We start from the raw sequence: 25440 nt of genomic DNA on the forward strand, positions 1-25440 counted from the left end.
ACAATTAGTGAAATCCCGAACCTTACCATCTAGTTAAATATTTGTAACGGATACCAGTTAAAAATTCATAACGTTATCGTTAGAGAGCAGATTTCAGGTAGCGATTTAAATATTAATATGAATATGACTCGCATACAATATTTATTATTTTTTCTACACACGAAAAAATGTATGGGAACATAAAAGTAAAACCCTTTTTGAATGCTTTTGTGAATATTGGGCAAAAATTATAATGATAATAAATAAAAATAAAAAAAATATTTATTTATACTTATTTCTTTAATATTTCTTCTGCGCATTGCACAGTAAAAACTTCTATTACGGCTCAAAGAATATAAAAATGAAAATAATTCGCTTCTTATATATATTTAAATTGAAAGTCCATTATTTAGAATAAAATACTTTTTTTTAAATGTAGTTTGTTGAAAAAATAACATTAATTTAATCTAATTATTCAGTGAAGTTTGTGGTGTGCGATGTAGGTAATAATAATAGATTACAAACCATATGACATGTATTTAAAAAATTGCACTAGTCATATCCATATTAATATTTAAATCGCTACCTGAAATCCGCTGTCTAGTTATCATGTACTTGGCGCAAACCTTTGAAATTGCATTTTTGTTCGAAAGACCGTTCTTTTTAAACCGGTATTTTGGGGAACGCTTTGATAAAGGTTTGGTTCGATTAACCGGCATAGAACAAAATAAAACCGTGTAGTCCGCAGCATGTCAGGTAATACTGATATTTTCAATATTTCATTAGGAAGTTATACCTAGAATTGTCAATTTAAAACAAACTTGTGCTTCGGAATATTTAATCTTCTGGTGCCTTATTTTATTACTTCCTATTGATTTATTGTAAATGCTGAGTCAAATACTCTATTTGATATTTATTATTATGGTTATTGTTACAGAATCTGTGGATGAGATACATAGTCAGCCGTTTTTAGTGACGTGAAGATGACAACTCTTCTCCTCCTCAAAACCACAGACGGTTTCAGTACCGCCATCACAATGGACTTTGTGTCGATAACTATAAACAGCCTAGCCTAAGACTTCAAATAATTTTTTTTTTTATTACAGATGAACTACAAAACGGCACATATTCTGATGGAGAAAATCAGTCACAATCATTACTTACACCCAAAAAAAAGCCCGGAGTGGTGGATCAAAAAACATGCAAAATGGAAGAGGACGCAGGAAATAGTTTAGGTTGTAAGAAAATCACACCAAGCAAAGATGGCGCTGATAATTCAAAACAAGAAAACGAAAATTAATATATCTTTTGTGAATTTGATGAAGACCTCGATAAAAGAAACTACTTATTATTTTGGAAATTTACTGATAGGTTAATTACAATTTCTACCACCGTGTAGGCGCTCTGAAGAATATATTAATATTTTGAAATATGTAGACTCATTGAAACAGCAACATCGTGAGCAATAGAACTGAAAATATTAATCTTATAAAGTTACTTGTATCGGTTTGGTTTCGTTGCACATAAATAAATATCTTAAAAACAGTGAGTTTGTCTTTATTTGTCCTCAATTTTAATCTGTCTTAGTCCCAAAAGGACTACATATAAAATCGATTTCTTCTTAAAATAGCCGAACATTGTATTCACTTATTCAGATCGTCCAACATTCACAATGATAATCCGCAATAAAAGATTTTTTTTTATTTCAGACCAAAGTCCATAAAGTAAGGAATACACTTTTGGAACTAATTCTAATAAAGTTAATCTTAAAAATTAATATTAGTAGGTACTGATGGATAAAAAAACTGAGTACCTTGGTAATAGTCTCTTATACGCTCAGTTATGTATAATTGGCCACCTCCGAGTGCATGCTAGTCTGGTATAACCGGTGGACACTCTATTTAATAATGTAAACATTGTAAAACATGGAAACAATGGACCAGTTACATTTGCCCTCCAGTCGAGATCTGCCCCGCGGCCCCGCTGTATATACCTTAACATTTTTCACCGCAGAGCTACAGACACCTTAAATAAGAACAAAAACTATAATTATTAAGCTAAATCCAAACTCAATTCATCATTTAACGATATACCTGTATTACTGTCACTGCTGCTTGCCTGCATATTCTTATAATTATTCCATAATGGCATCCTCTACGGAACCACTAATCGATAAGTTGGGATCAGATTGTTCACATTCGCTGGATTTTCAAAATGACGAATCAAGTTTTATAAAAACTTTTAATACGATACTTTCAAGAATAATGCCTTTATAATTATTGTATAAGAGAAAATGTATTGCTTTAATTCTTTTAAACACTTTATAAAATGCTACAATTTGTTTGCTGGATAGACGTTTTATAATATGCTCCTATGAGGCATAAAGCATCATAGTTATCTTATGCATTACTTTTATAAGAATAATTGGCCATAACAAAAGCTTTTATAGTGCTTTGAATATTATACAGCGAAAAGGCATTTTAAATGGCTTCTATAAGAATACATATTTTTAAACCCTTATTGCAGTCATATAAATTGGACTTATTAACGTGTACATGGCCAAGTTATAAGAGTAAATGTACTATTGGCCAAATCCTCTTATAATGAGCTACTATAAGAGTAAATATTTTTAAACCCTTATTGCAGTCATATAAATTGGACTTATTAACGTGTACATGGCCAAGTTATAAGAGTAAATGTACTATTGGCCAAATCCTCTTATAATGAGCTACTATAAGAGTAAATATTTTTAAACCCTTATTGCAGTCATATAAATTTGACTTATTAACGTGTACATGGCCAAATTATAAGAGTAAATGTACTATTAGCTCAAATTCTCTTATAATGAGCCGCTATAAGGAACTCTGGCATAATGAATGCTATTTTAAAACTACTATGAGTGTTTAGCCCTTATAGATTGATTTTATAAGGATGTTTTGTTTGTTGGGGCTGGTACTGTAGATGAGAAAGTGGCGGTCTTCAATTCCCTTCTCATTCAATTATACGACGCTCATGCTCCAATCCGGCCTATAAAAATTAAACATCTTCCAGCTCCTTGGCTCACTGATGAGATCAGAGCTTTAATGGCGAAAAAGAATTTAGCTAGGTGCAAGTTTAAACTCAAACCCACTGACAATAACAAAGCCAAATATCACGCCTTGCGGAACCGCTGCAGTAGGGTATGCCGTGATGCACAGAGGCACCATATTCATGAGTCAGTGAAGAGGGGTGAACCAGCTAAAATCTGGAAATTCCTAAAGACCTACGGTGTTGGTAAATCAAACAATTCTTCTCTTCCAAAAGATTTAGACATTGACCTCCTAAATTTGCATTTTTCTTCTAGTCCGTTTTCCGGCCCACGCAAGGCTGAAACCCTCACTCGACTCTTATCGTCTTCTACGCCTAGTCATTCCCCCTTTGTTTTCACGCCGTTCGCTACTAGTGACGTTGAGAAGAATATCCGGTCCATCACTTCGAACTCCATTGGTGTCGACTGCGTGGGCCGCAGTATAATTATTCCGTTGCTAGACCTTCTTGTTCCTATCATCACTGGCATCTTTAATGCTTCCATCTCTTCTTCTTCCTTCCCCAGTTGCTGGAAAGATGCTGATGTAATTCCAATTCCCAAAAAATCTAATCCCTCCTCCTTCGCTGACTACAGGCCTATATCTATCTTGCCTTTTCTTTCAAAAGTTTTGGAGCGCCTTGTGCACTGCCAGCTTACTTCATTTTTAAATAAAAATTCTCTTTTTAATCCATACCAATCCGGATTCCGTTCTGGTTGCAGCACCGTCACCGCTCTAGTCAAAATCACTGACGACATCCGTTCAGGTATGGATAAAGGGATGCTCACAGTATTGACATTACTTGACTTTACAAATGCGTTCAATACTGTGGACTTTGATGTGTTGATAGGTATATTAAGCAGTCTAAATTTGACTCCCACTGCGATTGCGTGGTTCCGTAGTTATTTGGAAGGTCGTCGGCAACGGATCAAAATTGAGGACGTTCGTTCATCATGGAACAACACGCTGGCTGGCGTCCCGCAAGGCGGCGTATTGTCTCCCCTTCTATTCTCTGTTTTCATTAACTCAATTTTTTCCGACCTCGTTTCCTCTTATCACTTGTATGCCGATGATCTCCAAATTTATTCCCAGTGCTCGATTGTTGACTTACCTTCAATGATTCATACCACCAACTCTGATTTGGAACGCATTCGGCACTGGAGTTCCTCCTACGGAATAAAGGTTAATCCTGCGAAGACCCAAGTTATTATTATTGGAAGTCCTGGGTACATATCAAGGGTTAACTTCGAGCGTCTGCCTCCTATCCTATTCGATGGGGTCCAGATCCCGTTCTCGTCCTAAGTTAAAAATCTGGGAGTTATTATGGATCGCACTCTTTCTTGGAGTCCGCAGCTTAACGAGGTTGGTCGGAAGATATTTGCATCCGTAGGGTCACTTAGGCGTCTCCGTAACTTTTTGCCACTGGCCACCAAGATTGCGCTGGCTCAATCTCTTCTTCTTCCTATTCTTGACTATGCTGACATCTCTTATCTGGATCTCTCTGAAGAACAATTAAATAAGCTGGAACGTCTCCAAAATGTGTGTATCCGTTTCATTTTTGGGCTACGAAAATTTGATCATGTCTCCAGTTTTAGGTCACAGCTCAAGTGGTTACCGATTCGTTTCCGACGTAATATGCATATCCTTTCTCTTCTCTATAGCACATTATTTTTCCCCAATACTCCTGATTATCTCAAAAAAAGATTTAGTTTTCTTTCTTCAGTTAGGTGTTCTCAAAATCTTCTTCTTGCTCCCCCTCGGTCATCAACCAAATTCTACAACAAATCCTTTACTTTTCAGTCTGTAAGGATGTGGAATGCTTTGCCTATTGATATAAGACGCGCTCAATCTTTACCTATTTTCAAAAAACGTCTAAAAGAACATTATTTATCACTTTGTTAGTTTTGTTAAGTTCACTTATGTAAATTTACTTATTAATATTTATCTTTTGTTTACGCTACCCGGTCGTCGTATATTCTCTTGGTGATGGTCAATATTTATTTATTTTTGTATTTTACGTAAGTTTATGTAGTATATTATTGTTGCTTCAATTATATGTGTAGTCTATGTAGTTTATATTTTGTGATCTGTACTTTATACTTTCTTATGTTATAATCTTAATACTTATGTAGTTTATTTTTGCACTACCCAATAAATTATTTCTTAACACCGTTTCGCTATCCGAAGGTTGTCTGTAAGAGATCGCTCTCTAGCGATAAGACCGCCTGTTGTAATCTGCTATTTTGGTCTTGGCTTTGTAAATTGCATCTTTTTTTTGTAGTGCACAATAAAGTATTTTATTATTATTATTTTCTTTATTTATTTTGCTTCTTAGGTTAAGCTTTTTATAATATGAATATAAAAGTAAAATACAAAAACACATACAAAACAATATAAAAAACATATAAACACATTATAAAAAACCTAACCTAGGGTGCCGCCAGCAGCGGGGCAGGGCCCAAGCTGCCGGTGGTTAGGGCTGCAGAGAGAGGAACCGTCGGACTATCCGCGCCGTGTCCAAGATCACCGCCTTCTGCATCTGGCCCTTGATCCAGCCACCTAGCGAGAGTCTCTTAAGATGTTGATCGAGACTCTTCGCTATGAGACCGTTCGCTGAAACGACTATCGGAACAATGATCGTTGAATCAACATCCCACATGGCGGTTATCTCGTGAGCCAAGTCTAGGTACTTACTGGACTTGTCCTTCTCGGCTTTCACGAGATTCTCATCATGGGGGATGGTGATGTCAACGAGCATGGCCCGGCGTTGCGGTCCATCTATTATCACAATGTCAGGCTTATTGGCTACAATAGTCCTGTCAGTGATAATAGATCGATCCCAATAGAGCGTGGCACGACCATTTTCAAGAACTGGCGCAGGCAAGTACTTGTAGTACGGTACTTCGCGGTCCACAAGGCCGTATTGAAGAGCAAGTTGCTGGTGAATAATCCTGGCTACGAGATTATGTCTGTGCAGGTACTCGCCGTTAGCAAGATGAGAACAACCGGAAATGATATGCCTGAGTGACTCTCCGGGACGGCGGCATGCCCGACAAATGTCGACCGTACCGTCCTTCAGGATATATTTCCGGTAGTTGTTCGTCATCATAACTTCGTCCGCAATTGCACAGGCAAAACCCTCGGTTTCTCCGAAGAGGTATCCAAATCCCCGAATCGTAACCAGTTCACCGATGCGAGCAGGTCTACATCGGGTCCCGTGAGGGCCTTGTAGAACCGCCCGTGTAGCTGTTTGCTCTCCCATACCGCCTTGCGGTCCGCAGTACTTAGTACCACAGGTTTGCGCCAGTTCTCTTTCGCCAAGGAGAGCGGCGTGAGGTTTCCGTCCACTGCCACCACATCACGATGCATCCCACACTCGTTGTTAAGGAAGTAATTCCTGAGATTGTACACCTCACGGTTGTGGAGATCTTTGGCGTTTAGGAAGCCTCGACCTCCGCACTTCCGTGGGATGTACAATCTCATAACAGACGAGCGCGGGTGTAACATACGATGTGTGGTGAGCAGTGAACGGACCCTCCGATCCAGGGCGTCCAGCTCAGTCTGGGTCCACCGTAGTATGCCAAAGGAGTATGTGAGTAGAGGCATTACCCAGGCGTTAAAGGCGCGCACTTTGTTGCCTCCTGACAAAAGACTGTTAAGGACTTTTGTGAGCCGACTGAAAAAGCGCTCCTTCACCGACCGTCTAATGCCAACATCCTCAATACCCAACGACTGTGACATACCAAGGTACTTATAGGTTTCTGATTCAGAGATAGATCTGAACGACATCGTCTCAGAAAGTTGTAAATTTTCTGAATTTACAACCTCCCCCCGCTGTACATGCATAACCGCACACTTATCGACACCAAACTCCATTCTGATGGCGGTACTGAAAACTTCTGTGGTTTTCAATAGCACCATCAGGTCTTGGGCGTTCGGTGCAAATAGTTTGAGATCGTCCATGTACAGAAGGTGAGAGATGACTTCACCCTCTCTCCGAAGCCGGCAACCTAGCTCAGAATCCTTCAGCAGGGCGCTGAGGGGATTCAGAGCTAGGCAGAACCATAAAGGACTCAGACTATCACCCTGGAATATACCTCGCTCAATCCTTATGAAGTCCTGCGGACCAGGGGGGGCATCCCTACCTCCTGGTTGACGAAGGACTGTGGTCCACTGCCTCATACATGCGGCCAGGAAGGATATTAGAGCTGTATCAAGTTTATACAGCTCCAATATCCGCCTCAGCCATGAGTGAGGCACCGAATCATAGGCCTTCTTATAGTCAATCCAAGCGGCCGAGATGGCCCCCTTGTTCCGCCGAACTTGTTGGCAAATGGTCATGTCTATGAGGAGGAGCTCTTTAGTACCACGGGACCCAACCCTACATCCATTTTGAGCGGTGGCCAAAATGTTGTTTGCGACAATATGCGCGTTAATTTTTGCTCTCAAAATGGATGTAAGGAGCTTGTAGAGTGTAGGCAAGCACGTAATGGGTCTGTAGTTTTTTTGCTTCCGTGGTACTACCGGACTTATAGAGCAGGAAGGTAACACCAGTTGTTAGGGAAGGTGGGAGAGAACCAAGCTCAAGGGCTTGTTGGAATTGCGTTGCCAACCGCGAGTGCGAGCATTGAAACCACTTTAGCCAGAAGTTGTGCAAACCGTCCGGTCCAGGACTTTTCCAGTTCTGGGCCGTACGGATGGCACAACTTACGTCTTCGGGGCTGATGGTGATGGCCCCCATAGGCTCAATGTTCTCACATGCACGTTCGACAACGGTGATCCACTCGCCCTCCGTGTGCTCAACGGGCACCGACCAGATGCTACGCCAGAAATCAGACATGGCAGTGGCATCCGGCAGCCGCACGTCAGACACGCGGGGGTCGGCTTCCTCCCACCTTCGGTATACCTTCCTTTGGTCGCTTTGGAAAAGACGATTCTGCTGGAATCGGTCCACTCGCTTTCTGTAGCGGCGAATACGGCTTGCCCATGCATAGACTTTCTGCTTCAGAAAGTCGATGCGCTCTGTGACATTGGCCAAATAGTCGCGGGGTCTGATATCCGTCCCCGCGAACGCCTGGTTCACAAAGCGCATTACTCGGGGGCGATTGTTACCCCCCCTGAAGCAGATCAGCTTCGCAATGAGAGTCCTAAACGAGCTGATACGACGCTCGATCCGTACTTGCCATGCAGGGACACCTGCGACGGTCCTAGGTGCACGGTCAGCGTCCGGAAACTTGACTCGAGCAACACGGCACGCCGCGATGGCCCCGCAGTACATGATCGAGTGTGTATCATCTAGATCTTTACTAGTCCGTATATATGGCTCTAGCTCGGAGGAAATATAGACTGGAGTAGCCTTTCAGTTACTTACCCCTCTGCCAAAAAACTTGAACAAATGTTCATAAAGTCACGTAAATACAATTTCACAATCGATTCATGCTCATTCACAGAATCGCCACGACACATATCACTGGTAATTCAAAATGCCCGCGTGTGCTGTGAAAACTTGTAATAAGCGCTCAAATACCTCAAGTTTGCAAAAAGATGGCATAATATTCCATTTGTAAGTAATTTTAATATTGTTGTATTACTATTTTTATTATCTAAATGATAATATTATTGTCATACGTCATCGAATATCGATTTTTGTGATCGAATGCAATCGATTTGAAATTTGTTGGTGGGTAGAAATTACGTCACGAACACTCCCCACGAGACTTCGATTTTTTGCTGTTTAAGAAGTTACCTAATGTGGTTTAAAATAGGGTCGATATTTATATATCAATTTATTCATAAAAAGACGCACTCCCCACGAGACTTCATTTATATATTTTGTAAGAATTAACCTAATTGCAATTAGAATAGAGCATATAATAATATTGACAAGGATAATTGAAAATTAGAAAAATAATTTGACCGAGACTTCGTCGTAGAGATGTGGGCATGGTCGATAAAATACCAACTATCGATAAAGAAAGTGTGATTTGCAAACCTTGATCACACAATTTATTTGAAATATATTTGCAATTTTCGGAAAGAGAATGATTTGAGTTTTATTACATGTACTTAATAAACTTTTCACTTTGAACCAGTATTGATAACAGTTAATGACGACTAAACCATTTATAGTTTATTTATTTAACCAAGTTTGTTTATAATGATTTATTACCACCAACCGCAGTAAACGTTGTTGATTAGTTAGTCTGGAAAAATAAATTAATGTTTTGTCAAAATGTCAAATATTTCTTTACCTACTAATCCTATTATCCATCGCTAGTCCACCCGCGTGATACCTACTACCCAGGATTGTCATTAGTGAATCTTAATATGATTATAATAGTGCCAAACATTAAACAGATCTAGAAAAAACAACGACATCATTAAAATTATAATTTGCTTCATTAATTATTATCGACTTCTGTTATCGATGCCTGCCTCATCCCTATAGTTTGAGACACACGTGCGCATTTAGTGTCCGTATACACTGTGTTTCTACGAAGTATTTCCATGTGTGATATGTATGTGTGCATCATAATGAGCATGTGTTATTTTTTTATCATAATGTGCGTGTGTATTGACAATAATATTTTTTGCATTTGTGAGTACTACTTTACATGTGTTATTTCCTCACCTCCCGCGAATCTTGGCAGAATTATTTGTACGTAGACGCAACATGAAGGCTACTCCAGTCTATATTTCCTCCGAGGGCTCTAGCAAAGCATTTAAGGCTCCTATTAGCGCTAGATTGCGTCTATTCATGGGCAGACGTGGTAATTGCGGCCTAGAGTTGTTTGTGGAGCGATACTGCGTAATCGCCTCTTCCAAAGACCTCCTCAGTTGCTCATTGGCAGGCTCACTCACGCTCTGACTCGCGAAGTCCCCGCCGTCGTTACCGGGATCAACCCGCGGCGCCTCTGGTGCCAGGTCGGGTTCGGGCACCGGGTCCGGCGACATGGCGGGCAAATCCCGCCCCGAGGCGGGGTCCGCGCGAGCAGTGAGAGCTTCCTGGCGAAGCCGATCAAGTGTGGCGTCATCCAGTCGCTTTGACCGCTGAATGACGCGCACCTGATCCGATAGACGCTGCTCCGATACGGTGATGGATGGCTCGAGTGCCTGGAACAGAGGTAGCATCTTGGAACGGTACGCGGATAGCCGGGTTCCCCCCTCTGTAGCCCCGTAATAGGCGCGCATGACGTTCTCGTTTATTTGTCGAGTCCACGTCATGCGACGCACTACACCACCGGCAGCGGGAGCCGTGGGCGGGGCAGGATGTCCCGCAGGCCCCAAGCGTGCCGGCAGCGGTGGCCGCCCTCGTCGCGCAGGTGGTGGCGGCGGCGGCGGCGGCGGCCCGCTCTCGTCGCTGGACCCGTCGGTGTCGTTTATTATTATTATGGAGACTGTAAATCCTATTTTTTATTATATATATTATACTTGCACGTAGTGACCCTACCTGCTGAGCCGAGGTTCTGTGTTCGAATTCCGGTAAGGGCGTTTGTGTGATGAGCACAGATATGTACCTGAGTCGTTGATTTTCCTTGTATACCTATCGCTATCTGAGTACTCACAACACAAGCCTTCTTGAGCTTACTGTACAAAGATGTACATTTTTTGCAACTATGCATATGCACTCTGACCCAAAACAACATCTTAATGAGTAGTGTAATATTGGTGCACCTGGATCAAAGAAGATCCAGGTGCCACAAATATTACACATTAGAATACTAATTTGAATCGATCGATCATTCAAATACTCATTTTGCATCCATTCAAGATGTCACGTATTCAAGTAGTGAGGTATTATAATGCTAGTAGGTACATCTAGCTACCACCAATATTACACATTATAATAGGTACTAATTCGAATCGATCGATCATTAATAGTTATTTGTTATACAAGGGGGCAAAGTGGTATTTTAACGCCGAGTGTGGAATTGAAAAACGAGCAAGTGAAAGGATTCTATAGTTGAACCACGAGCGAAGCGAGTGGTTCGAGAATAGAATCCTGAACTTGCGAGTTTTTTAACACACGAGAAGTAAATACATTTGCACCCGAGTGTAACACAAAACTTTTCCCCTCACTATAGCGAGGAAACTACAACGCAAAAAATGCGTTTATCACTGCTTCCAGTAGTTCCACAGGTGGTAAATCATCTTTATTACTAGATTCACCTACTTTTATCAATTTTAAAGCAGTTAATTTGACTTTATTCAAGGTCAAATAACTTTACCCACTAGTGGATAAAACGCGTTTTTACCCGCTGGTATTAAAGGACAAAACACGTGTTTCCGAGCTAGTGAGGGGAAAAAATTTTTTCGTTCATTTAAGAAGTCTCATATTCAAGAAGTGAGGTAGCAGAATACTTGTAGATTGTAGGTAAATGTAACTGCAATAAATATTACACGTTCGAATACTTTTCAAAGCAATCCAAGAAATCATCATTCAAATATTAATTTCGTCTCCATTCAAGAAGTCATGTATTCAATGGAACTAGCGAGATAGGAGAATGCTTGTACTAGGTACATCTAGTTGACTCGTTTTACCTACCTATTCAAATATGTGCTAATTTTACATCAATTAAGGAAGTCATGTATTTAAGAGGGGGATATTTAGAATATTAGTAGGTAATTGACACGTATAACTATAATCGTGTTTTTGTATATATTGAGGTATGTAATCTGAAATCTCTAAATAGAAATGTCTACCCGATATGAGTAATGATTTTGATTTCGTACTGATGAGTTAGGTACTGTTCTCTTAATAAGATATTATTTTATAGTTTTATGTACCTACTCTAGGTAATTAACATTGAGGTAAAAGTTGGATATAGTTAAATGAAATTACGTGTACTTTTATAATGTTTATTAACTTAAGAACTATGTTCATATTACACAATCACATTAAATTGTACCCTTATTCGATGGTGTACCCATGTGGCGTATCTGAGGACAAACCTTCGTCTATCTTGTCAATTACTCTACGCGTTAATTCGTAAACTTGGTCTAATAACGTATTTTTCACTACATATTGGGCACACAGCTCGGCATTACATTTACATATATGTTCAAAGTTCTCATTCAATTTGTTACTGTCGTAAATTTCTATTTTGATGACTTTTGTACCTCCATTCCGATGTGGTTTTTTGATAAACGAGTAAACGGGTGTTGCCTTCCTCTTGACCCCCAAGGACAGACGTCTCACCCCTGACTCCCGTTCACTCTGACTTTGAGTTTGGGATGATGCCAAAGGAACGAAGTTGAATAGGTGTTCTGATGTATCCTGTAATTAATAATTAAGTTATTAGTTTAATGTTAACTACGAGTATTAACTTTTAATTAAATGAAAACTTGAAATAAGTTACATTAATAATAAAATATTTTATTGCACACAAAAAAAAAAAAACGTAAGTTACAGAGAAATCCGATGAAATTACGAAGTAGGTGACTACAGGTGGACTTAGCGCTAAGCAGACACATACATTAAAAATTGTATTTACTTAATTATTATTTTATATCAATTACGTATGAGTAATGTAACCATTATAATTTGAAATTATTTTATAATAATAATACAAACACTCACTCTAAAAAAAATACTTAGGTACCGACATATTTTCCGTAGAACTAATCGCGTTGAATATATAAGAGTAAATAATATTTTCACTTATTTTCGGGGGTTTATATCTGAAATTATTGTGTTATTAGAGTTCAAAATCAAACGTTTAAAAAAATGACATCAAATTGTATTGAGATACGATTGGATTTACGATGTTAGCAATAATGCACTAAAGCAAATAAAATATACTAGCTCCGATCGCGACATTGTCTGCTTTTCTAAGATTAAAACCATAAAATGAATTTAATGAATAAAAAATATATGGTAAGTACCTTCACGTATTTGTTTTATATTATACACGGTGATCTGATTTTGCTGCGTTGTGGGATTTGCAATCGATGATTGTTTCCACCGACTAAGTGCTGAGTTGCGTTTTTCAATCACGTTGACAAATTTCATATAGGTATTGCGTTAGCTCCACGTGAATTTTCACTACTTAAGCTCCTCAGATCGATCCTCTTGATTCATTCCGCTACACAGGAAGCAAGGAATACCCACTGTTCTCTCTACTGAAGCTACAAGGACATCATCATCATACAATGTAAGTGTGAATAAATGTATATTGTAATGTTGCTTATATAATTCTGACGACTTATCTGACCAACTGGTTAGTGACTAGCTCAGGGATCGGATACCGGTATTTTTTTCGGAACGGTTCCGTACGTTGACCCGAGAACTTTACTTTAGCGTTTCTGGTTCCATTAACCGGTATTCTTTTTCGTTCAGTGAACGAACGTTTATGAGTGAGAACTGTTCCGAAGAACAGAATTAAATGATACGTTCTTTAAAGAACAGTTCGCGGGAACGGAATTAAATGATACGTTCTTTAAAGAACAGTTCGCAGGAACGAAATTATTTCGGTTTTTCTATTTCCAAGAATTTGAACGAACAGTGCAAGCGGTGTCGGCCACGGCCATCACTTTAGTAACTTTAGTTTGATTTGAGACTAGCGGTGAGTAAACGTGGCGTCGAACGAAACAAATACGTCGAAAACATTCTGCACCACAACCACAATGAAGTAAGTTTTTTCTTTTAACTTAGTGCTTTCAATTTTACCGATTTTAAAATTGGACAGTGTTATGGAATAAGCGATCAAGCGACAGTTAGTTGAAATCGAGAAAATGAGCTAGAAAGATTTGAAATTTGAATCAGTTGTTGTAAGTTCATTTATAAAGCAAAAAAGTTAATTTTGACATTGAACCTATAAAAGTGTTCATAATTTAAATGGATAAAAAAAATAACACCATACCTATTCAAGTTTCGAAGTTATTAACGTTTTTCCGCTTGATTCTTTATTGAACTAATACTGCGATGAGGTTAATTTATTTCGCCGTAGCGTACTATGAGGCATATTTTGTCGCTTGATTCTTTAATGCAAATTGTTAGAGGTAAAGTGAATACTGGAATAAAATAAAATTCCATATATTTGAGTAAATAGTGCTATTGTAAATAAATTAACAACAATGTTTTCCTCCACAATGATTAGGACTAATCCGTCTAACAATTTAGTTTTGTTCTGCAATCAACTTTTTTTAATAAATGTCAAAAAAATCAGCATATATGGCAAAATTGGCATTGTAACTAATAATAATTCATTAGTACTAGCCAGGATTACACACATAAGATATTATGATATAACAAAACCTCTTGATACTTAGTTCTCATTAAGCGAAATATCCTGCAATTTCAAATATGTAACAACGAATTAAACGACACCAATAGGGCGGTTAAATCGATATTGCGTTTATAAATCATCAAAACTTTAAACCAAAACGAATTAATAACATCTTTATGGCGTTTAACTCGATTTTGCGATTTGGAATATACGCTTATTATAATTTGTAAAAGTAAATTTGGCGTTCAATTCGTTTTTACGTAACGACTTAGTACACAGGGCCATACAAATTTTAACGTGTCGCTTGATTCTACCCCTTAAAATAAGGCTGTAAGCATGATTTTTCAACAAAGAAATAATCAATACTATAGATTATCACATTTATATCCGAACTGCATTCATAACTTTTTTTTCGGATTTTGGCGCTTAGTTCGCTATTCCATAACACCGTCCAATTTAAGTAATGTCACGACGCTTAAGTATTTATTTACAGGCAATCGTACAGTCCAAGGTCAAATAAGGACGGGACGCCGCTATTAGCAAGAGCGAGCGTCCTTATTTGACCTTGGTACGGTCATCTCAGGTGTGTGTGTGTGTGTGTGTGTGTGTGTGTGTGTGTGTGTGTGTGTGTGTGTGTGTGTGTGTGTGTGTGTGTGCGTGTGCGTGTGCGTGTGCGTGTGCGTGTGCGTGAGCGTGTGCGTGTGCGTGTGCGTGTGCGTGTGTACAATATACACTACTTTCCCATTAATTGTGTCGTTGGTACTGTAGATAGTCAATTACCATAGAAATTACATCAGCTACTATCAACAATGGACCTTTAGGGTCAGTTGCACCAAACCGTCTGTCACCGTTAAAGCATTCGTTAAATTTTATTGTATGGACAGTTCCATAGGCGTCTGCTGCGTGACGATGATGTGTGTGTCAAATGTGGTTGATGCAACGGGCCCTTAGTCTAAAAACGTCACAATGAAAGATGTGAAATGTGCAATTAGTCACAAAAATAAATTGTTTTTAGTATTCAACACTCCCGTGTCCCAGAACTCGAAGAATCCCAATTCATCCAATGTTCTTATACTGCTGCGAGTGAAAGGGGCACTAATGATGATATTTATGACTTGATCGATGCACAGAATGAGCCACTGAGTAAGTACTTACCTATACTAAACCTTCATAAACCTAAATACTGAAACTCTGCCCGGTGGTTCGGTGTTAGGGCTTGCAATTATCCGTCCAATTCGAAATCCGGATGATTCGACTCGATATTTGAAAATCCGGATATTCGGATAAAATGGATATTTCGAATATTTTTTATTTTATTTAATAAATCTCATAATTAGTAACATAATTATGTACTACGATACGAAAAACACGTCGTAGGAAATTGTTATTTTATAATCAGGCTTGAGCTGTTGTTCGTAACCTTAATGTTAGGTTAGGTTACTTAGTTATTTCATTCTTGCCTTTTTTAGGGTTCCGTAGTCAACTAGGAACCCTTATAGCTTCGCCATGTCTGTCTGTCCGTCCGTCCGTCCGTCCGTCCGTCCGTCCGTCCGTCCGTCCGTCCGTCCGTCCGCGGATAATCTCAGTAACCGTAAGCACTAGAAAGCTGAAATTTGGTAGCAATATGTATATCAATCACGCCAACAAAGTGCAAAAATAAAAAATGGAAAAAAATGTTTTATTAGGGTACCACCCCTACATGTAAAGTGGGGGCAGATTTTTTTTTTCATTCCAACCCCAACGTGTGATACATCGTTGGATAGGTATTTAAAAATGAATAAGGGTTTACTTAGATCGTTTTTTGATAATATTAATATTTTCGGAAATAATCGCTCTTAAAGGAAAAAAAGTGCGTCCCCCCCCCCTCTAACTTTTGAACCATATATTTAAAAAATATGAAAAAAATCACAAAAGTAGAACTTTATAAAGACTTTCTAGGAAAATTGTTTTGAACTTGATAGGTTCAGTAGTTTTTGAGAAAAATACGGAAAACTACGGAACCCTACACTGAGCGTGGCCCGACACGCTCTTGGCCGGTTTTTATGAAATGACTTCAGTTGCCCATAAGATATATGATTTTATTTTTATGTAATTTTGACTAATATTTGATATTAATGAATTTTAATGCTAGAGACATAATCTGATTGCCATATGAGGCAAAACGTCATGTTGTGATCGTTTAGATCGAATATTACCTAAAAAAGGTATTACCTACCTACTCCTTGTTTAAATATCAGATTGCATTTACGAGGTTTTCATTGCCGATTTATTCAAATGCAAAAAGAACTATGACATATTACAAACACCATTTAGCTTTGTTAAATAACAAGGCTGAATGATCTTTCTCTCTAATAATTTTCACCTCTTATCTTTGATGACTTCGTGACTCCATTCCAGTTACACTTGGGACTCTCGGGTAGACGTTCTTAGCCAGAGGGCCTTACGTTACGTATACAGCGAAAAAGTTTTGGTGTTGCAACACTTGCAACCTATTTTGAAAGGATAAAATGTAAAAGCGTATCTGCTTAACTACTTCATCTTGTTCTGCAGTTCAATACTAAACAGGTCTTCCGCCGCGGGATACATAGAAGACTTCTTTTTGTCAGAAAATTTGAACAGTTTTAGTTCTGTTTGCAATTTATTTATTTATTTATAATGTATTCGGATGCTAACAATAATGAAAGTGCAGCGTTTGATACGGTACTCAGTGTCACTTGATTGATTGAGTTAAATTGATATACATTTACATGAGATTATCCACAAATATTCATGAAAAAAACCCTGCCTGCTAAGCCGCGGTCCCGGCGGATTCGAATCCCGGTAAGGGCATTTATTTGTGTGATGAGCATAGATATTTGTTCCTGAGTCTTGGATGTTTTCTGTGTATATAAGTATGTATTTATCTATATAAGTATGTATTCGTATCGTCGCCTAGCACCCATAGTACAAGCTTTGCTTAGTTTGGGGCTAGGTTGATGTAAGATGTCCCCCAATATTTTTGTTTATTATTTATTTACTTATAGTCATACTTGTTATGGAGAATTTTTGGCCAAAAGCTGCACTTTTGGATGGAAGCAAGCCGCTTTGCATGGTGATAGTAGACATTATAGTAAACGATTTTTTCCGAGGATATCGAAATTTCATCTCTTAGGAAGCCGAGCGTAGCGAGGTGTTTTATGAAAATGAAAAAAATTCTATCTTTTTATTGTATCGTCGATTTTGACAAAACGTATCTCAAATGAAAGGTATTAATTTGTGTAATTTAAAAAAAATACAATGAAAAAAAAATTTAAAAGAAAAGTAAGAAAAAAATAAAAAAAGTAAATTTCCGTCTCGCACTGAATAACTTCAAAGAATGACAGACAAAATGTACAATGTCGATATACAAGTTTTTTTTAATCGAAGACAGATAAATTTTTAGTTGAAAACTGAAGACCGCATCGAAATCAGATCAGCATTTTTTAAGATACAAGTTGCCAAAGTTGGGAAAGATCGCTTTATATGGCCACTTTGAAATTCCTTTGCCAGAAAGTCAGAAATAACATGTTTTTCTGACACAGAAAAATACATAGTAACAGTACACATCAAACTAAAATTAAAAATTCCGAGGATATTATAATTTCATCCCTTAGAACGACGAGCGTAGCGAGGTCGGTTACGAAAACCGAAAAAAAATCTCATTTTTTTGTACGTCGTCCGATTTTGACAAAACATGTTTCATTTGAAAGGTATTACTTTATGTAACTTAAAAAAAATATTGAAAAAAATTGGAAAAAAATGTAAGATTTAAAAAAAAAACCTTAATTTTCGTATCACACTGAATAACCGCAAAAAACGGTAGACACGGTGTATAATTTCGATATATGATTTTTTTAAATTAAAGACAAATAAATGCATGATTATAAACTAAAAACCGAATCGAAATCGAATCAGTAGTTTTTAAGATGCAAGTTGTCAAAGTTGGCTTAGTTTGTTTATATGGTCGCTTATAATAGTTATAATATAAATTCCTTAGCCAGAAAGTCAGAAACATTATATTTTTCTTACAGTTAAAAGTATGCATAGGTAATAGACATCATTATAAACATTTTTTTACAAGGATATAAAAATTTCATCCCTTAGAAACCCTTACAAAGACGATCCAATAAAAAAAACTGCCTTTTTTTGTTTTTCGTAACAGACATCGCTACGCTCGGCTTTCCAAGGGATGAATTTTTTATATCCTCGTAAAAAATTGTTTATTATGATGTCTATTACCTATGCATACTTTTAACTGTGAGAAAAATATAATGTTTCTGACTTTCTGGCTAAGGAATTTATAAGCGACCATATAAACAAACTAAGCCAACTTTGACAAATTGCATCTTAAAAACTACTGATTCGATTTCGATTCGGTTTTTAGTTTATAATCATACATTTATTTGTCTTTAATTTAAAAAAATCATATATCGAAATTATACACCGTGTCTACCGTTTTTTGCGGTTATTCAGTGTGATACGAAAATTAAGGTTTTTTTTTAAATCTTACATTTTTTTTCCAATTTTTTTCAATATTTTTTTTAAGTTACATAAAGTAATACCTTTCAAATGAAACATGTTTTGTCAAAATCGGACGACGTACAAAAAAATGAGATTTTTTTCGGTTTTCGTAACTGACCTCGCTACGCTCGTCGTTCTAAGGGATGAAATTATAATATCCTCGGAATTTTTAATTTTATTTTGATGTATACTGTTACTATGTATTTTTCTGTGTCCGAAAAACATATTATTTCTGACTTTCTGGCAAAGGAATTTCAAAGTGGCCATATAAAGCGATCTTTCCCAACTTTGGCAACTTGTATCTTAAAAAATGCTGATCTGATTTCGATGCGGTCTTCAGTTTTCAACTAAAAATTTATCTGTCTTCGATTAAAAAAAAAACTTGTACATCGACATTGTACATTTTGTCTGTCATTCTTTGAAGTTATTCAGTGCGAGACGGAAATTTATTTTTTTGTTTTTTTCTTACTTTTATTTTAAATTTTTTTTCTTTGTATTTTTTTTTTAATTGCACAAATTAATACCTTTCATTTGAGATACGTTTTGTCAAAATCGGACGATACAATAAAAAGATAGAATTTTTTTCATTTTCATAAAACACCTCGCTACGCTCGGCTTCTTAAGGGATGAAATTTCGATATCCTCGGAAAAAATCGTTTACTATGATGTCTACTATCACCATGCAAAGCGACTTGCTTCCATCCAAAAGTGCAGCTTTCTTTTCATAATTAGTATGACTATTATTAAATAAGGTAGTAGTGCCACTCAAGGAGTAATTTTTGATATAAATCGCTTTAATATCGTAAATGTGTTAATTTTACTTTAAATTTGTTTTCCAAATGAGCTTCTTAAAAATTGCAATGGTATTTCTGTCATTCACAATATTCGAATTATTCGTTTTATCCGGATTTTAACGTGCAAATTATCCGAATTTCAAAATCAGCGGATATATCCGGATTACAATACAAGCCCTATTCGGTGTCACTCCTAAAGTAGGTACTTACAGGCGACCGTACCGACATATGTCAATTAGGGACGCAGTTATTTGTAAAAAAATGAGAAAGCCTTATACGGTCAACCGGGGTGGCTTTAAAACGCAGGGGTGACTTTGAAAATTTAGTTTTAAAGTCATACTGTAAGTAAATTCGCGATTTTCTATGGTAGATTTACAAGAATATTTATTGATCTATTATCTATCTACTAATTACATGAACAGTTTCAGTAAATAATGAATGATGTTAATTTTAAAGCCGTTCAAATACCATCAAAGTAACCCCAAATTTTCCTAAAGCCACCCCGGTTGACGTAGCTCTCCCGCTCTTACAATCCCGTACTTGTTGGACCTTGGTCGGTTTGGTCGTCTGTAGACAGTGTAGACACTAATACACTCGCCAACTACAGTTGTGTATTCCATGTAGATACACCAAGGGCCCAATTCTCAAAAGCTTGTAACTTATTGTAATAATTTTCTAGAAATGTAAGTACATTATGCAAAATAAATAAGATATTTTTATTGCAGATAAAAGCTTTGACATAGATGATGAAGATCTAGCCTTCAAAAAAATATATATAGAGAAAAAACTACCCCATATCCAAGCGATTCTGATGACCTTGAGTTGGATGTAAGTGCTTATAGTGTGAGAAAGCTGTATAAAATATAATCTGCACTAATTTGTATAAATATGTGTGTTACTTAATCTGTGTGAATTTGTAATAGTGATATGTTTTTAAATGTTTTTAAGGACCAAGATGCAGTCCTTGAGAGAGCACAACCCATGCAATCCATTTATAGTGAACCGGAACCGGACGCGATGTGCCCTTGTTCATGCAAGCGTAATATAGTTGCAGTCGTTATAAGAAAAAAGTTAGAACAAGTTCCCGAAGAGAATTTACGGGCTTGTTTAGAAGATCTCGAAAATAAAATAGAAAAATATTATTAAATGTGTATCAAGATTATGTGTACTCTATCATAATTATAGCTTCAGTGTAAAAGTCAATCATATTTTGGTACATTCGTTAGTGAAATATCGTTATAAAATAAGGGTTATTCCACTAGTCAGAGTTACCACTAAGTTGTTACCAGTGGTAACTACAATGTTATTTTCCCATAGGCAATTACTGGAAAGATTATATCATAAGATTCATAAGTTTTGTTTTATTTTATACACATGTAAAGCATGACCAGAAATATATGACTACGCGCCATGTAGCGGAATTTCATTAAAACTATTTTCTTCATAGTCATCATACTATACTGAACTGTCACTCCATACATCAGAATAACAGCGCACTCCTGCCTGACAATAGTTATTTATATTTCTGGTCAGGCTTTAGTTTCTTAACCATACTTACCATATCCAACGCGATCAATGTTATTTTCACCAAATCTAATGGCAACAGCTGAGACTGTTTCCTCACCTTTAATTGATTGGCCTCAATGGCCACTGCGTAAGAGTCGTTAGAGGTGCACATTGACTTGCCTAATATCAAGGACGATAGATACCGGGACTGACAAAGCCCATACAAAGTTTACCTCTGAAATGTCCCATACATTTCCGAGCGATTATTTCCGAAAAAATTAACAATATCAAAAAATGTTAGTAGTAAACCCCTATTCATTTTTTAATACCTATCCAACAATAGGTATATCACACGTCAGGGTTGAAATGAAAAAAAAATCTCTCCCCACTTTACGTGTAGGGGGCGGGCACCCTAATAATGTTCTCATGCAATGATTAGTTGGTTTCGATTTAGCTTAATATATTTTTTGTTCTTATTTATGGTGTCTGTATTTAGCTCTGCCGTGAAAAATATTTAAAGAAATAAGGAGGCCGTTTCATCATCGCCACCAGTACAAAACAAGGTCCCACGTAAGAAGAAAATAAACATCGACAACTTCGATACAGGCACAAGCTTCATGAATTTTAGGCTGTGTGGAAGTAGCAAGTCTTCAAACCTAGCTTATTAAATTGTCATTCTCTAAAACCATGCTTTAATTTTCTACAAATATTAACGCGAAACGAAACCCAGTACTCGCTGTCCCGATTATACATGACGTCGGCACATTATTGCCATATGAAAACGATTTGTAGCGACACTCTTCCAGGGTCAAATAAAAACTTGTCAGGCTTTAGTTACTAAAAAAATCCGGATTTAATCCGGAGTTCGGATTTTGCCCTAAAAATAATCCGAAAATCCGGATTTTATATTATTGCAATCCCTAGGTATAACCCAATCCTTTCAGAAAATATTTACTTTATCACAAAATTATTTTAAACTTTCTTTTTGACATCGAAAAGGCTTTAGTTTTTTACATACCGAATAACTTTATTTCGGTATCATGATTCCTTTTAAGATAATTACATTATGTATAAGGTAAGGAATAATATTTAGAATACCTAAAATATGACAAATTTGCATTCTATTCAAATCAGTACGAGTATACTTCACGGAGTCCAAAACTATACGCAAATCAGAAGTCCAAAACTAGAAAAATATAGATAGAGACTATAGAGAGCGATTGCGGGCGCCGGTCGGCTCGAGCGCGAGTACTTGCGCCGCCGGCGTACGCGTCTGTGTGCGTGCGCCACGCGCACACACAACTTTACTATACAGGGCCTCTCTGTGGGTTCCGCCCCCGTCAACGCGACGGCGATAAAGACCTAAAAATCTGAATTCGTGCTTGCCTCCTGTATCGTCTTAATCCTTTAATGATTCCGTTAACGTGAAACTTTAAGTAGACAGGTTTTATGAAGACAATTGGCCGGTGAGCCCTACAATTTTAAAATTTGCCGCCCTTTATACATGGTGTATATTCTATGCTGTTTCTTCCTATCCTAATAGTTTCAATATCAAGCATACACTATCACTGCACGTTCGCTGTTTATACGCCGAAAGTTGCAACTCAAGTAAATGAAGTAAACAAAACAAACAACCTACCTTCACCTTCATTGCCGGCCGCGGCCGGCCGGCTAACCGAAACAGAAATATACATGAACTTTGTGTGAAAAAGAGACAGCGAAAGGCGGCTCGTGCGTCGGCGAAAACGTTCGGCTCTGGCGCTCGCTACAGTCGCTATACCTACTCCCGCGCGGCTCGGAACGAAATAATAGTGGTTTTAGGAACGCTAAAATTCTGTTCGTTCATTTAAACGTTACTGTAAGGAACTGTTCTTTGAGGGAACGAAATAAGAACCGAAACCGAAATTATTTTGTTCCCACTGAACAAAATTTATAATGAACCGTTCGTTTAGGGAACGATATAAGAACCGTAACCGAAATTATTTTGTTCCCATTGAACAAAATTTATAGGTAACGGTTTAAGAACGATATCAAATGGTATTTGGGAACGGGTTCCGATCCCTGCTAGCTACTAAGCCAGGGGCTTCTGGGTCGAATCTCAGTAAGGGTTTGTGTGATGAACACATATATTTGTTCCCGAGTCATGGTTGTTTTCTATGTGTTATTATGCGAGTACTCGCAACGCAAACTTACTGTAGGACTTAGTAAGAATATCCTATATTATTTATTTATTTATATTCGCAAAGTAACAAACTCGTAAAAAGAATTAATCATTATTCAAATAAAACAACGTTAGAGTAATGGAGAATTATAATTATAAATGAATTATTTTAATAGCACATTATTTATTTTATTTCCAGGTCAAAACCCTCGTCCCACGCTGAAGATTTATATCTCTCATCCTCCACGGAGGAAGATTCGTCGGCACCGCCGCCGCCACCGCCGAAGGTTGACGTGATCGACAAAAAGAAAAAATCCAAGCCGCCGACATCGACGAGCTCGAGCAAGAGGTAGGTGTATATATAAATATTAGATAGTTGTGTGTTCTCAAAACCATAAAATAGCCTTTGCGTAGTATTCTAACTTACATTATAAATTAATAATATTTTAATAGTAACTTATTTTTATTTCCAGGTCAAAACGTTCGTCCCATACCGATTCGTATCTCTCATCCTCCACTGAGGAAGATTTGCCAGCACCGCTACCACCGAAGGCTGACGCGGTCGAAAAAAAGAAAAAATCCAAGCCATCGACATCGTCAGCAAGCTCGAGCAAGAGGGTCAGAATAGCTCCTGTGAAGCCACGGCACGGCACTGCAGCGGAACTATTCGGTGCCGATAGCGATGACGAGGGATTAGAAGCGAACCAACCTGCAGGGGAGGGTAAATTATTATCGTACATTTCACGACGACTTGCGAACGGTTTTGCTCGTCAGACAAATCCTGATAAAAGGGCACCCACTTTGTTGAGGTCAAAGTGTATAAATGCGATGATATTGAAAAGGTGACACCAGTAAATCGATGGCGTCATGCTGTAGTAAATATTAAAAACCGAACCGATGATAATACTGAAGCTTGGAGACACTTGGTTAATTTTATTCACGCAACGCGAAAGGAATACCGAACATGTGCGCCGTCATTTGTTAGCAATTATTATTGATCAATTTAAGCCATCGTATATATCTCTTATTACCACACTTATTAGTGCATCTGTAATAAAATACGAGGATTATAAATAAATGACTAATAAATAACGAGCTGATATTTGTGGTATTCCTTTTACGTTCTGTGAATAATTTTAACTAAATGTTCAAACGTGTTAGAGCGAATTTATTTCTTTTTCGTACATAGAATTATTCCTTTTTGTAAAATATGGGACCAATTGCATAGATTGAACTATGCGTGGATCCAACTATCCTGAACACAACGTAAAAGTAATAGCACAGATGTGAGCCCTCATTTATTTGTTGACATCTATTAATAAGGTTTTTTACCCATATTCATTTTGAATTACATTACCTATGTTATGAAATGGAATATAAGTATTATATAATACGTACTTTAATTAATTATAAATGTATATCTATTGTAGTACTAATTTGGAATAAAATGATATCTATAAAGTGTGTTATTTTGTTTACAGTGGGATCACGTAACCGTCCGTTATCCAGAACTATTTTAATGAAATGTGACAAATGTGAAATTAAATTGCCTAAGAATGAATACAATGCCCATTTGAGAACTAATTTACATAAATCGAATTGCATATTGAAAACTGATTTGAATAATATTGAAATTATAGCAACAGCCTTTAAAAACAGAATAGTCACCTATCGTCTGAATGCAACACAAAATGAATACGTAACTCCTGAGACGTTTTTGTGTGATATCAAAAGTAACATTATGAAAGTTGTAGAAATGTCATTACGGGAACATAAAAGTATCAAAATAAACTATGAGCTTTTCGTTTACTTTACATTACCTCATTCAGGCAAACAACAGTTAAAGTCATTCAATACAAAATATGATGTTATTTATGAAAACACAAATATCAATGAACTGTTTGAAAATACGATTGAACATTTAAAAAATAAAGTTATAGAATTTGAGCACCGTGAATCAGGCTGGTCTTTTGTCGCAATAAGTCATTGTAACTAAACCTCCGCTCACCTTACTTATTTACTTACTTGACTAACCAACAGTATAGCTAACCCCCCCTTTAAATATACCCCGTAAATTTGGCCTTGTGATCGTCTAGCGTAAATAAGTAGAACCCTTCGATGTGAACCGCGATAACCTAGATCCTTTAATGAGTATCAGCTGTATTTTT

The 25440-nt window shown here is 37.3% G+C and overlaps 2 protein-coding genes across 3 annotated transcripts; one reads left to right on the forward strand and one right to left on the reverse strand.

The window, feature by feature from the left end:
* Window positions 1–11889: 11889 nt before the first annotated feature.
* LOC125235883 lies at window positions 11890–13142 on the reverse strand. 2 transcript variants are annotated; one of them, XR_007178140.1, is made up of 3 exons: window positions 12930–13142; window positions 12647–12725; window positions 11890–12321 (listed from the first exon to the last, which is right to left on the reverse strand). XR_007178140.1 is itself a non-coding variant. In XM_048142510.1 (2 exons), exons 1-2 carry the CDS (start codon window positions 12650–12652, stop codon window positions 11956–11958), a joined length of 372 nt encoding a protein of 123 aa, XP_047998467.1. In that variant the 5' UTR covers window positions 12653–12881; the 3' UTR covers window positions 11890–11955. The 2 variants fall into 2 exon arrangements, 1 of the variants encoding a protein (XP_047998467.1); XM_048142510.1 differs by lacking the exon at window positions 12930–13142 and having other exon boundaries at window positions 12647–12881.
* Window positions 13143–13157: 15 nt separating this feature from the next.
* On the forward strand, window positions 13158–24766 carry LOC125236152. Its single transcript, XM_048142852.1, has 4 exons — window positions 13158–13198; window positions 23472–23621; window positions 23746–24081; window positions 24754–24766. Coding segments are annotated over exons 1-4 (501 nt in total). The 5' UTR covers window positions 13158–13196.
* The last annotated feature ends 674 nt before the right edge of the window (window positions 24767–25440 follow it).

This window comes from Leguminivora glycinivorella, chromosome 18, assembly GCF_023078275.1.
Source record: "Leguminivora glycinivorella isolate SPB_JAAS2020 chromosome 18, LegGlyc_1.1, whole genome shotgun sequence".
In the NCBI taxonomy this organism is placed as follows: Eukaryota; Metazoa; Arthropoda; class Insecta; order Lepidoptera; family Tortricidae; genus Leguminivora; species Leguminivora glycinivorella.

What these genes read in the sequence shown, in the direction of transcription:
- LOC125236152 (XM_048142852.1), top strand. An exon ending in TCGACGAGCTCGAGCAAGAG is followed by an intron (nt 23,622 to 23,745) that starts GTAGGTGTATAT and finishes TTTTATTTCCAG; the next exon opens with GTCAAAACGTTCGTCCCATA.